At 40.1% G+C, this 18,474-nt stretch overlaps 1 protein-coding gene across 3 annotated transcripts in view; it reads left to right on the plus strand.

Moving 5' to 3' along the window:
* The window catches only part of LOC114687325 (probable alcohol sulfotransferase), a 43,396-nt gene that overhangs the window by 12,204 nt on the left and 12,718 nt on the right, over positions 1 to 18,474 (plus strand). For all 3 annotated transcript variants that reach the window (XM_028861993.2, XM_037202065.1, XM_037202066.1), the window contains exon 4: positions 9,053 to 9,147. In XM_028861993.2, the coding sequence (XP_028717826.1) occupies positions 9,053 to 9,147 (95 nt within the window). The remainder of the gene's footprint in view (positions 1 to 9,052; positions 9,148 to 18,474) is intronic.

The following is an 18,474-nucleotide window of genomic DNA, read 5'->3' on the forward strand; positions in this document are numbered from 1 at the left end:
TATTTCTTTAACTACAAGTTTCTAGGGCATTGCACATTCTCTGAACGCTCATGTATAACTCTCTCTGTCTCTCTGTCTCTCTCTTGTTCTCTCTCTTTCTCTCCCTCTGTCTCTTTCTCCCTTTCCCACTCCCTCTACCCTTTCCCCACCTCTTACTCTCTACATGATGACTTATTCCCTTCATTTTTTAAAAATTTTTTTATTTAATTTTTTTATTTTACAACACCATTCAGTTCAACACAATAGCCACAGATTCCCCTGTTCTCCCCCTCTTGCCCCCTCCCCCAGCCCACCCCCCATTCCCACCTCCTCCAGATCAAGGTCTCCCCCGAGGACCAGGATCGACCTGGTAGACTCAGTCCAGCCAGGTCCAGTCCCCCCCTCCCAGACCAAGCCAAGTGTCCCTGCATAAGTCCCAGGATTCAAACAGCCAACTCATGCAATGAGCCCGGGACCCGGCACCAATGCACAGCTGCCTCCCAAACAGATCAAGCCAAATGACTGTCTCACCCATTCAGGGGGCCTGATCCAGTTGGGGGCCTCTCAACCTTTGGTTCATAGATCCTGTGCTTCCATTCATTTGGTTATTTGTCCCTGTGCTTTATCCAACCTTGGCTTCAACAATTCTCGCTCATATAAACCCTCTTCTTTCTCACTAATTAGACTCCCAGTACTCCACCAGGGGTCCAGCTTTGGATGACTGCATCCAGATTCCTCAGTCCTTGGATGGGGTCTATGGCACAACTATCAGGGTGTCTGGCCATCCCATCACCAGAGTAGGTCAGTTCCTGCCATCTCTCGACCATTGCCAGCAGTCTTTTGCGGGGTTATCTTTATGGATCTCCGTGGGCCTCCCTAGCTCTCTGCTTCCTCCCCTTCTCATGTGGTCTTCATTTACCATGGTCTCCTATTCCTTGTTCTCCGTCTCTTTTCTTGATCCAGCTAGGATCTCCCACTCTCTTTCCCTCGACCATCGCCCTTCATTGTTCCCACTCATGACCAGGCTGTTCATGTAGATCTCGTCCATTTCTCCGTGTCTTTTTTTTTGGGTTCCCTTTTTCCAGGTAGCCTCACTGGTGATGTGAGTAGCAGTCCAGTCATCCTTGTTCCACATCTAGCATCTTCCTATGAGTGAGTGCATACCATATTTGTCTTTCTGAGTCTGGGTTACCTCACTCAGGATGATTTTTTCTAGATCCATCCATTTGCCTGCAAACCTTATGATGTCATTGTTTTTCTCTGCTGAGTAGTATTCCATTGTGTTTATGTGCCACAATTTATTTATCCATTCTTCAGTTGAAGGGCATCTAGGTTGTTTCCAGGTTTTGGCTATTACAAACAATGCTGATATGAACATAGCTGAGCAAGTGCTCTTGTGGTATGATTGAGCATTTCTTGGGTATATGCCCAGGAGTGGTATAGCTGGATCTTGGGGGAGATTGATTCCCAATTTTCTAAGAAAGCACCATATTGATTTCCAAAGTGGTTGTACAAGCTTGCATTCCCACCAGCAGTGGAGGAGAGTTCCCCTAGTTCCACATCCTCTCCAGCATAAAGTGTTTTCAGTGTTTTTGATCTTAGCCACTCTGACAGGCGTAAGGTGGTATTTCAGAGTTGTTTTGATTTGCATCTCCCTGATGATTAGGGATGTTGAGCAATTCCTTAAATGTCTTTCAGCCATTTGGGTTTCCTCTGTTGAGAATTCTCTGTTTAATTCTAAAGCCCATTTCTCAATTGGACTGTTGGCTGTTTTGATGTCTAATTTCTTGAGTTCCTTATATATTCTGGATATCGGTCCTCTGTCACATGTGGGGTTGGTGAAGATCTTTTCCCATTCTGTAGGCTGTTGCTTTGCCTTGTTGACCGTATCCTTTGCTCTACAAAAGCTTCTCAGTTTCAAGAGGTCCCATTGATTGATTGTTTGTCTCAGTGTCTGTGCTACTGGTATTATATTTCGGAAGTGATCTCCTATGCCATTGCGTTCAAGACTACTTCCTACTTTCTCTTCTAGCAGGTTCAGAGTAGCTGGATTTATGTTTAGGTCCTTGATCCACTTGGACTTAAGTTTTGTGCACGGTGACAGATATGGATCTATTTGCAGCCTTCTACACGTTGATATCCAGTTATGCCAGCACCATTTGTTGAAGATGCTTTCTTTTTTCCATTGTACACTTTTGGCTTCTTTGTCAAAAATTATATGTCCATAGGTGTATGGGTTAATGTCAGGGTCTTCAATTCGATTCCATTGGTCCACATGTCGGTTTTTATGCCAATACCAAGCTGTTTTTATTACTGTAGCTCTATAGTAGGGCTTGAAGTCAGGGATTGTGATGCCTCCAGAAGTTGTTTTATTGTACATGTTTCTTTTAGCTATCCTGGGTTTTTTGTTTTTCCATATGAAGTTGAGTATTATTCTTTCCAGGTCTGTGAAGAATTGTGTTGGTATTTTGGTGGGGATTGCATTGAATATGTAAATTGCTTTTGGTAAGATTGCCATTTTTACTATGTTAACCCTGCCTATCCATGAGCATGGAAGATCTTTCCATTTTCTGACATCTTCTTCAATTTCTTTTTTCAGGGACTTAAAGTTCTTGTCATATAGGTCCTTCACTTGCTTGGTTAGTGCTACCCCAAGGTATTTTATGTCATTTGTGGCTATTGTAAAGGGTGATGTATCTCTAATTGCCTTCTCAGCTTCTTTGTCCATTGTATATAGGAGGGCTACTGATTTTTTTGAGTTGATCTTGTATCCTGCTATGTTGCTGAAGGTGTTTATAAGCTTTATCAATTCCTGGGTGGAATCTTTGGGGTCACTCAAGTATACTATCATGTCATCTGCAAATAGGGAAAGCTTGACTTCTTCCTTTCCAATTTGAATCCCCTTAATCTCCTTATGTTGCCTTATTGCTGTGGCTAGAACTTCAAGTACTATATTGAATAAGTATGGGTAGAGTGGACAGCCTTGCCTCGTTCCTGATTTTAGTGGAATTGCTTTGAGTCTCTCTCCATTTAATTTGATGTTGGCTGTTGGTTTGCTATATATTGCCTTTATTATGTTTAGGTATGTTCCCTGTATTCCTGATCGCTCCAAGACTTTTATCATGAAGGGGTGTTGGATTTTGTCAAATGGCTTTTCTGCATCTAGTGAGATGATCATGTGGTTTTTTTCTTTGAGTTTGTTTATGTGGTGTATTACATTGATGGACTTTCGTATGTTGAACCACCCTTGCATCCCTGGGATGAAGCCTACTTGATCATGGTGGATAATTGTTCTGATGTGTTCTTGGAGTCTGTTTGCCAGTATTTTATTGAGTATTTTTGCATCAATGTTCATGAGGGAGATTGGTCTGTAGTTCTCTTTCTTTGTTGCATCCTTGTTTGGTTTAGGAATCAGGGTAATTGTAGCCTCATAGAAGGAGTTTGGTAATGTTCCTTCTGTTTCTATTATGTGGAACAATTTAGAGAGTATTGTTATTAACTCTTCTTTGAAGATCTGGTAGAATTCTGCGCTGAAACCATCTGGTCCTGGGCTTTTTTTGGTTGGGAGACTTTTAATGAGTGTTTCTATTTCCTTAGGGGTCATTTGACTATTTAAATAGTTTATCTGGTCTTGATTTAACTTAGGTATGTGGGACCTATCCAGAAAAATGTCCATTTCTGTTAGGTTTTCCAGTTTTGTGTAGTAGAGGTTTTTGAAATATGACCATATAATTCTCTGGATTTCCTCAATGTCTGTTGTTATGTCCCCCTTTTCATTTCTGATTTTGTTGATTTGGATTCTCTCTCTCTGTCTTTTGGTTAGTTTGGATAAGGGCTTGTCTATCTTGTTGATTTTCTCAAAGAACCAACTCTTTGTTTCATTAATTTTTTGTATTATTCTCTTAGTTTCTAATTTATTAATTTCACCTCGCACCTTGATAATTTCCTGGCGTGTATTCTTCCTGGGAGACTTTGCTTCTTCTTGTTCTAGAGCTTTCAGGTGTGCTTTTAAGTCACTAGTGTGGGATTTCTCCAACTTCTTTATGTGGGCATTTAGTGCTATGAATTTCCCTCTTAACACTGCTTTCATAGTATCCCATAAGTTTGGGTATGTGGTGTCTTCATTTTCATTGATCTCTAGGAAGTCTTTAATTTCTTTCTTTATTTCTTCCTTAACCCATTGGTGATTCAGTTGAGCATTATTCAGTTTCCATGAGATTGTAGGTTTTCTGTAGTTTTTGTTGTTGTTGAAATCTAACTTTAAACCATGGTGGTCTGATAGAACACAGGAGGTTATTCTAATTGTTTTGTATCTGTTGAGATTTGCTTTGTGGCCAAGTATGTGGTCGATTTTAGAGAAAGTTCCATGGGGTGCTGAGAAGAATGTATATTCTTTCTTGTTAGGATGGAATGTTCTGTAGATATCTATTAGGTCCAATTGGGTCATGACATCAGTTAAGTCCTTTATTTCTCTGTTAAGTTTCAATTTGGGAGATCTGTCCAGTGGTGAAAGTGGGGTGTTGAGATCTCCCACTATTAATGTGTGGGGTTTTATATGTGGTTTAAGCTTTAGTAATGTTTCTTTTACATAGGTGGGTGCCCTTGTGTTTGTGGCATAAATGTTCAGAATTGAAACTTCATCTTGGTGAATCTTTCCTGTGATGAGGATGTAATGTCCTTCTTGATCTCTTTTGATTGATTTTAGTTTGAAGTCTATTTTGTTGGATATCAGGATGGCTACCCCTGCTTGTTTCTTAAGGTCATTTGATTGGAAAGTCTTTTCCCAGCCTTTTATTCTTAGGTAGTGTCTGTCTTTGAAGTTGAGATGTGTTTCTTGTATGCAGCAGAAAGATGGGTCCTGCTTTCGTATCCATTCTGTAAGTCTATGTCTTTTTATAGATGAATTAAGTCCGTTGATATTAAGGGATATTAATGACCAGTGATTCTTCATCCCTGCTATTTTTGGTGGTAGTGTGTGTGTACTTCCCTTCTTTGGGGTTTACTGTTGTGGCTTTATCTATTGCCTGTGTTTTCGAGTGTGTATCTGACTTCCCTTGTTTGGAATTTTCCTTCTAGTGCTTTCTGTAGGGCTGGGTTTGTGGATAGGTATTGTTTAAATCTGGCTTTGTCTTCGAATGTCTTGTTCTTTCCATCTATGATGATTGAAAGTTTTGCTGGGTATATTAGTCTGGGCTGACATCCATGGTCTCTTAGTGTCTGCATTACATCTGACCAGGTCCTTCTGGCTTTCAAAGTCTCCATTGAGAAGTCGGGTGTTATTCTGATGGGTTTTCCTTTATAGGTCACTTGGCCTTTTTCCTTGACTGCTCTTAATATTCTTTCTTTATTCTGTACATTTAGTTGTTTAATTATTATGTGTCGAGGGGACTTTTTTTGGGGGTCTAGTCTCTTTGGTGTTCTATAGGCTTCTTGTATCTTCATAGGCATTTCCTTCTTTAAGTTGGGAAAGTTTTCTTCTATAATTTTGTTGAATATATTTTCTGTGCCTTTGAGTTGGTATTCTTCACCTTCTTCTATCCCTATAATTGGTAGGTTTGGTCTTTTCATGGTGTTCCAAATTTCTTGGACGTTTTGGTTCATGACTTTGTTGGCTTTAGTGTTTCCTTCGACTGAAGAAACTATTTCTTCTACTGTATCTTCAATGCCAGAGATCCTCTCTTCCATCTCTTGCATTCTGTTGGTTATACTTGCATCTGAAGTTCCCGATCTTTTACTCAGGTTTTCTATTTCCAGCATTCCCTCTGTTTGTGTCTTCTTTATTTTTTCAATTTCTCTTTTCAGTTCTTGGACTGTTTCCTTTGTTTGTTTCATTACTTTTTCATGATTTTCTTTCAGTGCTTTATTGTTTTCTTGCAGGACTTTATTGTTTTCTTCCAGGGCTTTATTGTTTTCTTGGAGGGCTTTATTTTTTTCTTGGAGGGCTTTATTGTTTTCTTCTAATTTGTTTGCCCTTTCCTCTAGTTGTTTACAGCGTTCTTCCAATTTTCTTGTCTTTTCCTCTACACAAGCCTCTACCTTCTTCATGAAGTTACTCATAAGGCTACTTTCTTCTGCTTCTTCCAATTTTTGGTATTCAGGTCTAGATGTTGGAGGGGGGCTAGTTTCTGGTGATGCTGTATTGCTCTTCATTTTGTTGTATGTACTTCTGCCTTGATGTCTGCCCATCTCCTTGTGGTTCCTTCTTGGTCTTATCAGTGTACTTGTTTCAGAAAGAGCTGACAGATTCAGGAAGTCTCTCTCTCTTGTCAAAAAGGGAGTTCTCTTGTCCAACTCTCTGGTCCAGAAGGGAAGTCAGGGGCAGGATGGGAGCTGGGGGCCGGTCTCTAAGTCTCAGGAAGTGGCTGGGTTCTCGGGCAGATGGGCGTGGGGGCAGTGCACGGGGATTGCAGGGGCTGTCGGGGGGCTTGGAGAAGGGGATCCCTCCCGGTGGGGCTAGAAGGGGACCCGCCCGGTGGCCAGAGCCTGTGTGCAAGTCGGGCAGGTCTTCCTGGAGTGGCTGGTGCCCAGGGATGGGGTCCAGGTTGGACCCGGATACTCACCTCTGGTCCAGAAGGGAAGTTGGGGGCAGGATGGGAGCTGGGGGCCAGTCTCTAAGTCTCAGGAAGTGGCTGGGGTCTCGGGCAGATGGGTGTGGGGGCGGGGCGTGGAGATTGCAGGGGCTGCCGGGGGGCTTGGAAAAGGGGATCCCTCCTGGTGGGGCTAGAAGGGGACCTGCCCGGTGGCCAGCGCCTGTGGCCAAGTTGGGCAGGTCTTCCTGGAGTGGCTGGTACCCAGGGATGGGGTCCGGGTTGGACCCTGATACTCACCTCTGGTCCAGAAGGGAAGTCGGGGGCAGGATGGGACTCCCTTCATTCTTTTAATTGTGATCATTAATGATGTCATACAACCTTCATTTGGTTTCACTCAACTGCTTGTTGTATTGATGAGAATCATTCTTCTCAATGTCATACAATGTGCCATTCTTCCCTTCTCTGTCTTTGAATCTTTTTTTTTCTATGACCAAGATATAGGTACTTACTTGCCTGATAATTGAACATTACTCCCCACTAACATTCAGATCTTGTGGTTGTTTGTTTTTGGATGCAGCCACTAGGTCTCATAACTTGATACACATCAATTAAAATGTAACAAAATATAAATAGCCAGGCTGATTAGTATGGTGCAAGCATGCAATCACAACATTCATAGGATTGATTCAAGTGAATCAACAGTTCAAGAACACCCTTGTCTGCATACCAAGATGAAGGCAGCCTTGTTGAGATATTCTTTTTAATACCTGCTTCCAAATAAACACTTATGTTTTAAAATGACTTCCAAGGCAGAACCACTGTTATTTATCAGCTACATATATGTCATTAGCTTATTTTTGTTGCTCTCCCTAAAATGCTTTTGGCTTTTTGTTTGTTTTCAGACAGGATGTATTATATCCCAGATTGGCCACAAATTCTCTATGTACTTGAACATTGAACCTCTGGTCTTCTCTTGTCTTGACCTCCCGAGTTCTAGTATTGCACATGTATGCCACATTTGGCTTGGCTTTTAGCTTTTCTTTGAATGTGAATAGCTATGTGTGTTTACAATAGTGTGGTTACAAATGTGTGAATGTGGCTGTCCTTGTGCCAAAGCTTGAGTGTGGAAGACAAGCAATGAAATCAGGCATTGAGCCTTAATTTCTACCTTGTGTGAGGCAGAGTCTCTTTCTTCTTGTTCATCACTGTGTGTGCCAGATTAGCTGGTCCCAAGCTTCTGAACATTCTCCTGTCTCCACCTCCCATGTCATAGAAGGAGCACTAGGGTAACATATTTACTGCATCACCATCTTTGAGTGCTTCCTGAGGATTCAAACTCAGGTCCTCACACATGCAAGGCAAATGCTTTCCACTGAGCCATCACCTGAACTGAACCCAGTTTTCAGTCTCTTTAAGTGGCTTAATTCTGTCACGTATTGTGCAGCTTATTTCTCTTTACTACTTCTCTGTAGATCATTTACCCCCAGCTTTCAATCAAATTTTAGATTCCTTGAATTCATGTATCCTACGGCTCTGACCCTTGTTTAACTCTTAACTTTACTCCTGACTTGATTTATTTAGTTCATCAGATAATGGTGAGCAAGGCAAATGTGCAATAGAAGCTGAGAAATATAGAGAGAGGCCTAAACCAGGAATAGTGAAGACTGCTGAGAAAACATCATAATAGACCTAGGAATGTAAATGAAGCTTTGGGGTGTGTATCAGGGTCCTGTGCTGTTTTTCCCTCTGGGGGAGGAGCCAAGTAGACACAGAGTCAATGACACAGACTCTGAGAGAATGTTGAAACAAGCCTGGTTTATTCAGGAAGAGGCAAGTCTTCCATACCCTCCACCCTACCCTGGGAGAAGGTCTTAAGAATATGCATCTGCTGGTGTGACATGGTTGCCTCTCATTGGTCCAGATCATCTCCAGATCATGTCTCAGCTGCTGTTGCTAAGGCCCTTAGCCAGACTCAGGTTGGTTCTCAGAAAGCATCCTTTTTTTTTTTAACTGATTTGGGCCAGCTGGCTCTCAAGCTTATTAGGGATGAGTCATCTCACAGGGGTGAAGGTATAATTTGATGCCTGGAAGGTCTCTCGTAGTCTGTGTTTAGGAGGCTAGGGTATTGAGAATCACTATTGAGAAGTGGTAGAAGCTTAGAAGTAGATGCCAGGGTGAGGAGATCTCCCTTAGAAAGGATTAAGATAGTTCTTTAGACATGATAGTCCAACCATGGCCATGCCAAGACCACTCTGGCTTACTGTATTGGTATGATTGCTTTCCCCCAAACATGCCTCCATCACTAAAGCCCAAGAGGAGGATGTTTCCATGAGGCATCAGGGGTAAATCTGTGAGATGAAGAGTTTACTAATGAACTTGATTTAATCAGCTCAATATCTGTGTGTATGTGTTAAATGTCACATTGTATAGTATAAATACTGGTTTGATTTTTCTTAGTAAAGCTGTCTGCCATTTCCAGAAAATATCAGGAAGACCTCACTTTCTTTCTTTATAATCAGTGCTTTCCTCTTCCCTTAACACAGTGATGTTTGGATCATGGTTTGAGCACACCCGTGCCTGGCTATCCATGAGAGAAAGCGACAACTTCCTGCTACTGAGCTATGAAGACATGAAAAAGGTAACTGTTACAGCAATCACAAAGTCTCTCATAAAATTTCCCCATGCAGCACCTCATATTCTTCCGTATCCCCATGTTAGTGTTAGGTCAATGAAGAGTCAGTAAAAGTGAGATTATGCTCTATGTCCTTTATTGAGCTGCATCTGATATTTTCTCTCCAGTCTCCTGTCCGTCATTCACAACATTTTTACCCTACTCCACCCTGGGGTAGGGTGGGGTAGCTCACACTTGTGTTATAGGGTTTTTAATCCTGTCTATGCAACACATTCCATACACCTAATAACCCAGTGGGAATGGGTAAAGCAGTGTTATTCCACTGTTGTTTCCAACTGTAAGTCAACCCCCCTTGAAGGCAAGAAGAGAGACAAAGGCAGGAAATCCATCTGTGAATCCTGGGAGAGCACAAGAGCTGAAGTCATATGAAAAGCATGAGTGATACACCTGACTAGGCATGCAGAGGATACAGACAGTCAGGGATGATTGTGTTCTGTGTTCTGCAGTACAGAGGTTTCTGCCTGGTGGGCTAGAATATACTGGAGATTTCAAAACTCTTAGTAGAAAATATCTGAAATATTTCCACATTTAGTAATGACATATGTCTAAATAAACTATTGGGCCATATCCTTAGCAGATCATTGCAGCTTTCATTTCATTGAAATGCCCCATAGACAGCAACATGTTGAAGTACTGTGTATGTGTCTAAAATATCTCTTATTTTAAAAATTAAAAAAAAAATATATCTTGGCAAGGCATCACATGACTAAAACTAGCACTGGGAGAGAGAGAGAGTAAGAATCAGGGGTTCTAGGTTATTCTTGTTTGTATGGTAGGTTTGAGGTCAACCTTGGCCCAAAAAGACATTGATTCAAAAGATCGTTAATTAAAAATAATTTTAAGTTCATTTGTGTATTTTATTTTCATTTAGTTAAAAAATTCTCCCTCTACTGATGGACACATAATAATGACAACAAAAATATAAACACAAAAATATTCACATTTGATCACCAACTCAAAAGTTTAAGTAGTTTGGAAGTTATCAGTGAAAGCTCATCATCATTTATATATCACAGGTAAAAGTATCGATTGTACTTTTTTACTTAACAAGAAAAGAATTGTGCAGTCTATCAGAGAAAACACTTGCCCATCCTTAGAATAGTTCAAAAATTTAGTTAAGGAGGAAAAAGAAGCCACTGTGTACCTTTCAGAAGTAGACTCTGGTGATGATGATAGTTACTGATAGCAGTAATTTTTTTGTTTTCATTTTTATTTCTCTTATGAAAATTTTATTACTTAAAACAATTTTTAAATTTAAATATGTTTTGATCATATTCTTTCTCTCCCACAATTTCTTCCAAGTTTTCTCCCCCTCCTTACCCACACAACCTTAAATTCTTTCTGAAAAAAAAACAAACAAAATCCAAATAAAACAAAATTCCCCCTGAAAGAAAACAAAATATAACAATAACCAAAAAGAAAAAAAACCCACTGAACAGCAACCAAATAAAAGCACACACACACACAAAAAACAAAAACAAACACAAAACTGTAGATTCTATTACATGTTGGTCAACTACTCCTGCACATGAAGACTTTCCTGCAGTGGTTGATATATCCAGTGTCACTTCATTGGAGACAATGGATTTTTCCTTTTCCAACAGGTATAAATGACAGTACAGTTGTTAACCTTTACCCTAGTGGCTAGATTTTTCATGCATTAATTTTTTAAAAATATAACAAAATGAAGTACACTATGATAAAATAATATTATTCCCTCAAAGTTGGACAAGACAAACCAACAGAATGAAAACAGCACAAGAGAAGGCACAAGCAGAGACCCACATGTTCGAACATCCAGCAAGACCACAAAATCACTAAACTCTAGACCCTAACATGTAAGCATAAGATTGGTGCAGACTGGTGTGGCACTATGCATGCTGCTCCAGTCTGTGGGTTCATATGAGCTTTTCTTATGTTGATGTGGATGGTCATGTTTTCTTAGTGTTCTCCCTCTTCTCTGTCTCTAACACTCTTTCTTCTTCCTCTGAAGAGTTATCTGAGTTCTAAAGTGAGAGATTTGGTGGAGACATACCATTTAGGGCTGATTGTTCAAAAGTTTCTCAAACTTTGTGTATTCTCTGTCTGTGGATCTCTATATTTCTTCTCAGCTGCTTTGGGAGAAAATTTCTGATGATGACTGTACAAGGTGCCAATCTGAGTATAGCAGAATATTATCTGGAATCATTTTTCACTAATTTTTCAGTCCAGTATTATTTGGTTTTACCCTAGGTCCCTAGGCTGTCTAGTCTCTGGTCACCAAAGCAGTGTCAGCTATGTGTTCCATCTCATAGAGTAGACCTTAAGTAAAATCTGTTATTGGTTGGTAACTCTCGTGAGTTTTGTGGCATCATTGCCTTAGTGTATCTTGCAGGTAGGACTATGTAATTGGAAGTTTCCTGTCCCAACCACCTGGTCCCAAATAACCAACTCAGAGACTGAATGTGAACTATAAATGCTCAGCTGATAGCTCAGGCTTGTTACTATCTAATTCTTACTTTTAGATTACCCATTTCTGTTAATATATGTATTGTCAGGTGTCTCATGGCTTTATATGTCCTCTAACATGTCTTTCTTCCTGATTAGCTGGGTGGCATCTCTCCTGAATCTGTTCTTTCTTCCCATCATTCTCAATTTGGTTTTACTGCCTAACTTCCTGCCCAGCTACCAGCCAGTCAGCATTTTATCAACCAATATGAGTAATACATATTCATAGTGTAGAAAGGATTGTGACAATTTTTTCCATTTTGTCTAATTAAAAAGGAAGGTTTTATCCTTAATATAGTAAATTTCTGAACAACTAAAACAGTTATTATGTAAGAATTACAGTAACAGTATCTGATCCATTTATATTTGCAAAAGTGAGAAAATAATTATCTATCTTATCTTGGTTTGCCTAAATTTTGTATCTAATTTACTTTCTATTATAACTAAGGAAAACTATAACTATTTAATCTTCAGCTCCATCAAAGACTCCAGAAGGGTGAAAAGTTACCTAATGGCAGGGATATCAGGTTGCCTGGACAGTCACCCAAAGTTCATCTGTAACACTGGGGCATCCAACTCTGGCCTACAGGCCAAGCATATCTGACAGACTTTCCTGTTAAGCAGAGAATACTGAAGGACTGTCCTACACTATCATGGCAAAGTCCAGCAGTTACCTTTCTTGCATCCTGTTGGTCCAGTTTAGAAAGTAACTGTCAGTAATTGAGGCAAGGGCAATTACTTTACCTATGTTGCTAGCTTTTGCCATAATGAAAACCAACTCCATATGGAATTTCTTTGATGCCCATCATTCTCTTTGAAGTAGTTGGTGATGCCAGGAGCAGACATGTCTCATTGTCAAGAAAAGTCTATGTTCTTAAAACATTTCAAATGCTATATTCTGTAGGTCTTTGAAGTGTTTGAAGGTTGCCTATATATCTGAAATATACCTATGCATACCTAGAAGACCCAACTAACACCTCTATATGTTTGCTATTATAGATGACTATTAATCTGTGTTTCTTAACTATATATTACATTTTAAAATTAGCTGCATAATCATAATACCAGAAACAAGAGTAGAAATATACACACTATAACAAAATTAACTTTAAATTTGTATCAATAAACCAAAATCCATATCAATGTAATATAGATAAGATTAGTACTTTGTTTTTGGATTAAAGTAGATTCAATAGTCTACCAATTTTCCTATCATTTCTGTATCCCCCCTTTTCTTTTCAGAACAAGATTCCTGAATCTAATCTCACTGTTTAGCATTTTTTTCTGACCATTATGTATAACAACTTGTAGCCAACCCTCCAAATAATGACAATCATAATGTGTTTTTGGGAATGTGGGTGTAGTTCTCTAGATTATTTCTGGTTGATTTTGTGTCCTGGTAATGTTTTGGGGATCCTGAGAAAATTTAGGATTATGGTCAAGTCCTGACTGAAGTATTCTGTGAGGCTGGATTATCTCAGCCAGCAGCCCTGAAGTTGTTCTGGTGCAGAACTCAGAGGGAACTGCAACAGATGCCCTCTCAAACATTGCATCAGCTGCGTAACCCTTTCCCATTGGAGATTTTTCAGGGGGTCTTCCTCATTCAAACCTGATTTTTCTTAACCCCAAATGAATCCAGAGCCTCTCATTTCCTGTGGAATAAAAGCAGAATCTCTTTCCCAAAGTATCATATCTTTTGACTTAAATTTTGATGTCAAGATATTTTCAAATATATAGCTTGGTTTAATCTAGCAGCTTTCATAATCAAATGTTTCTTTGCAGTTCTCATTTGTTGATGAGTATACATAAAATTTAAAGACAACACAGTAACATACAGTATCTAGACTCCCTGTGTGTTTTCCATATTTATGTGGCTTATTATTTAAGGAATTTACTTTATTTTAAAAATATATTTTTTAATCTGGGGCTATATATATTCTTTTTTCTCTCTCCCAAGCCTATGCATATTAAAGACACTGTGACCTGTTTAGAGGCTCTTTTTAAAAAATCTGTCCTTACTGCACATCAATAACCTTTTCTGTGTGCATGAACCAAAAAATTGCTATGTAACTTAGATCACAGAATGCTGGTGCTAGCTCCTCTCCCTTGGTTCCCTGAGAGTCTAGTCTCATGACAGAGGCATGTTTACCACCAGCATTGGGAACCATATTTACTTCCTGATCTCTGGGAAGTCTCTAGGTTCATGCTGCTATAGAGTAGCATGATGCCAGTTGCTCATAAGCACCATATAAGTGTTTGGTAGTGGGGTATCTTAAAAGAGATACCGCCCATGTTTGCTGCTAGCACTAAGCCTGAAAGCCACCTCATAAAGGAGCCATGCATGTGCTCACTGCCAGCAAACAGCCCATTGGAGAAAAAGCCACTATCAAGAAGCCATGCTTGACTACATTCTTGTGTGTATAGGATCCTCTCCTGGAGAGCTGCAATCTCTGGCTCAGTGTTACCAGCTTGCTCTTGCTCAGTCCACTATGGGACATCTTAGAAGGTTCTTCTGTTCAGCTCCCCCTTGCTCAATCCACTATGGGATGTCCCAGCAAGGTTCTTCTGTTCAGCTCCCCCCTTGCTCAATCCACTATGGGACATCCCAGCAAGGTCCTTCTGTGCACCAGTGAATGAAGGTCTTCACCCAAAACTCTTCTGAGAAAGAGATTTATTTGGGAAGGAGGAGTCCAGGAGAGTAGCTGCCTCTACCAGGGTGGAGAGAACAGCCCACAACTGACCGGGCAGGGCAGTTTATATAAGGTGTCTATGGGGCAGAGTCAACTGTGATTTTTTTTCTGCCCAGGGATTGGCCAGTTTTGTGGGCAAGGGGCAGAGATGGCCCTGATTTCAGGGCCAAACTGTGTTGCTTTCACTGGCCTTTCTTGACTTTTGGACACTACCTCTAAGGCCAGGGCACATTTCTTTCACTGATTCTGATTCTAGGGGCCAAGAGTGTTATTTTGGTACTAGTTTCAGATACATATTTCCTGGGTTCTGGGTTTGGGGATAAAGTGTTCATTTCTCTGGCTCCGGTCCCAAACACAAGCCATGTTTCTTTCCCTGGTCCTGGGCCCCAGGGCCAGGATTCTACTGTCCTGTTCTGTGATAGGTTGTTTTCACAACACAGTTGGACAGGGGCAGAGATGGCTCTGATCTGAGCTAAACTGTTTTTCTATCACTGGCCTTACTTAGGTTTTTGACACTACCTCTAAGGCCAGGGCATATTTCATTCACTGACTCTGATTCTAGGGTCCAAGAGTGTTTCTTTGGTACTGGTTTTAGGATCAGGGCATGTTTCCTTGGTTCATTTCTCTGGCTCAGGTCCCAAACACAGGCCATGTTTCTTTCCCTGGTCCTGGGCCCCAGGGCCAGGATTCTGCTGTCCTGCTCTGTGATTGGTTGGTTTCACAAGTCAGTTGGACAGGGGCAGAGATGGCTCTGATCTGAGCTAAACTGTGTTTGTCTCACTGGCCTTATCTGAGCCATCCTTCCTAATTCTTGGCTTTAGGGTCAGGGTGGGTTTCTTTAGTCAGCCCCTTTTCCCTACACTCCTCAGCTATTGGTGCACAGTTCATGTGTTCCCACTAGTTTGGCTGGCCATCTCTGTATGTCTCCCCAACATGATCTTGATGTCCCTTGCTCATAGAATCTCTGCTCTCTCTCATCAATTGGACTACTGGAGCTTGGCCTGGCTGCTGGCAGTGGATCTCTGCACCTGCTTCCATCAGTCAGTGGATGAAGGCTCTATGATGACAATTAGGGTAATCACCCATCTGATCACCAGAGTAGGCCAGTTCAGGTACCCTATCAACTCTTGCCAGTAGTCTCAGGTGGGGTCATCCTTGTGGATTACTGGGAACTTCCCAAGCACCCTGTTTCTCCCTATTCCCATGATGTCTTCATATATCATGGTATCTCTTTCATTGCTCTCCCACTCTGTCCCTGTTCCAGCTCGAACCTTCTCTTCCCCTATGTTCTCATCTCCCATCTGTTGCCCTCCATTACCCACCTCAGCTCTAGTTTGCTCATGTAGATCTCATCTATTTCTTCATCGCTGGTGATCCATGCATCCCTCCTAGGGTACTCCTTGCTAGCTAGCATCCCTGAAGCTGTAGGTTGCAGTCAGGTTATCCTTTGCTTTACAACTAGTATCCACTTATGATTGAGTAAACACCCTCTTTGTCCTTCTGAGTCTGGGTTACCTCACTCAGGATGATATTTTCTAGTTCCATTCATTTGCCTGCAAACCTCATGATGTCATTGGTTTTTAGTGCTGAGTAGTACTCCATTGTGTATATGTACAACATTTTCTTTATCCATCCTTTGGTTGAAGGCCATCAGGTTGTTTCCAGGTTCTGGCTATTATGAATAATACTACTATGAACATAGTTGAGCATGTGTCCTTGTGGTAAGATTGAGCATTCCTTGGGTATATGTCCAAGAATGATATAACTGGGTCTTGAGGAAGATTGAGTCCCAATTTTCTGAGAAAATGCCATACTGATTTCCAGAGTGGCTGTACAAGTTTGCACTCCCACCAACAGTGGAGTAGTGTTCTTTTTGCTCCAATCCTCTCCAACATAAGCTGTCATCAGTGATTTTTATCTTAACCATTGTGATGGGTATAAGATGATATTTCATAGTCGTTTTGATTTGCATTTCCCTGACGACTAAGAATGTTGAGAAATTCTTTTAATATCTTTCAGCCATTTGATATTCTTCTTTTGAGAATTCTCTGTTTAGCACTGCAGTCCATTTTCTAATTGGATTGTTTTGTATTTTGGTGTCTAGTTTGCTGAGTTCTTTACATATTTTGGAGATCAGCTGTTTTTCAGATGTGGAGGATTTTTTACCACTTGGTAGGCTGTCATTTTGTCTTATTGACTATGTACTTTAACCTACAAAAGCTTCTCAGTTTCAAGAGGTCCCATTTATTATTTGTTGCTCTCAGTGTCTCTGCTGCTGATGTTATACTTAGGAAGTGGTTTCCTGTGCCAATGCAGTCAAGACTACTTCCTATTTTTTCTTCTATCAAGTTCAGTGTAACTAGATTTATATTGAGGTCTTTGATCCACTTGGACTTGAGTTTTGTGCATGGCAAAAGATATGGATGTATTTGCAATGCTCTACATTTTGACATCCAGTTATGCCAACACCATTTGTTGAAGATGTTTTCTCTTCTCCATTGTACAGTTTTGGCTTCTTTGTCAAAAATCAGGTGTTCATAGGTGTGTGGATTAATGTCAGGGTCTTCAATTCAATTCCATTGGTCCACATGTCAGTTTTTATGCCAGTACCAAGCTGTTTTTATTACTGTAGCTCTATAGTAGAGCTTGAAGTCAGGGACCGTGATGCCTCCAGAGGTTGTTTTATTATACAGGATTCTTTTAGCTATCCTGGGTTTTCTGTTTTTCCATATGAAGTTGAGTACTGTTCTTTCCAAGTCTATGAAGAATTGTGCAGGGATTTTGATGGGGATTGCATTGTATCTGTAGATTGCTTTTGGTAAGATTGCCATGTTTACCATGTTAATCCTACCTATCCATGAACATGGGAGATCCTTCCATTTTCTGATATCTTCTTCATTTTTATTCTTCAGAGACTTAAAGTTCTTATCATACAGGTCCTTCACTTTTGTAGTTAGAGTTACCCCAAAATATTTTATATTATTTGTGACTATTGCAAATGGTGATGTTTCTTTGATTTCTTTCTCAGCCCATTTATCATTTGTATATAGGAGGGTTACTGATTTTTTTGAGTTAACTTTGTATCCTGCCACATTACTGAAGGAGTTTATCAGCTGTAGGAGTTCTCTGGTAGAATTTTTGGGGTCACTTATGTATACTATCATATTGTATTCAAATATTGAAGGTTTGACTTCTCCATTTCCAATTTCTATTGCTTTCACTTCCTTTTGTTGTCTTACTGCTCTTACTAAAACTTCAAGTACTATATTGAATAAATATTGAGAGAATGGACAGCCTTGTTTTTCCTGATTTTAGTGGAATCGCTTTGAGTCCATTTTTGGTGCTTTGATGTTGGCTGTTGGCTTGCTGTAAATTGCCTTTATTACATTTAGGTATGTTTCTTGTATTCCTGATCTCTCTAGGACCTTTATCATGAAGCGGTGATGGATTTTGTGCCAGACCTTTTCAGCATCTAATGAGATGATCATGTGTTTTTTTTTCTTTCAGTTTGTTTATATGGTATATCACATTGACAGATTTTCATATGTTGCATCTCTGGGATGAAACCTACTTGGTTGTGGTGGATAATTTTTTTGATGTGTTCTTAGATTTGGTTTGCCAGTATTTTATTGAATATTTACTCATCAATGTTCATGAGGGGTATTGGTCTGTAGTTTTCTGTCTTTGTTGCATCTTTGTGTGATTTGGGTATCAGGTAACTGTATCCTCATAAAAAGAGTTTGGTAGTGTTCCTTCTGTTTCTATTGTGTGGAACAATTCAGAGAGTATTGATATTAGCTCTTCTTTGAAAATCTGATAGAATTCTGCCCTGAAACCATCTGGTCTTGGACTTTTTTTTGGTTAGGAGACTTTTAATGATTGTTTCTATTTCCTTAAGGGTTATTGGCCTATTTAAATTATTTATCTGGTCCTGATTTAACTTTGGTATGTGCTACCTATCAAGAAAATTGCCCATTTCTTTCAGGTGGAGTACAGATTTTTTAAGTATGACCTGGTGATTCCTCATTGTCTGTTGTGATATTTCTATTTTCATTTTTGATTTTGTTGATTTGGATACTTTTTCTCTGCCTTTTGG

The sequence above is a fragment of the Peromyscus leucopus genome, chromosome 1 (assembly GCF_004664715.2).
Source record: "Peromyscus leucopus breed LL Stock chromosome 1, UCI_PerLeu_2.1, whole genome shotgun sequence".
NCBI classification, from domain to species: Eukaryota; Metazoa; Chordata; class Mammalia; order Rodentia; family Cricetidae; genus Peromyscus; species Peromyscus leucopus.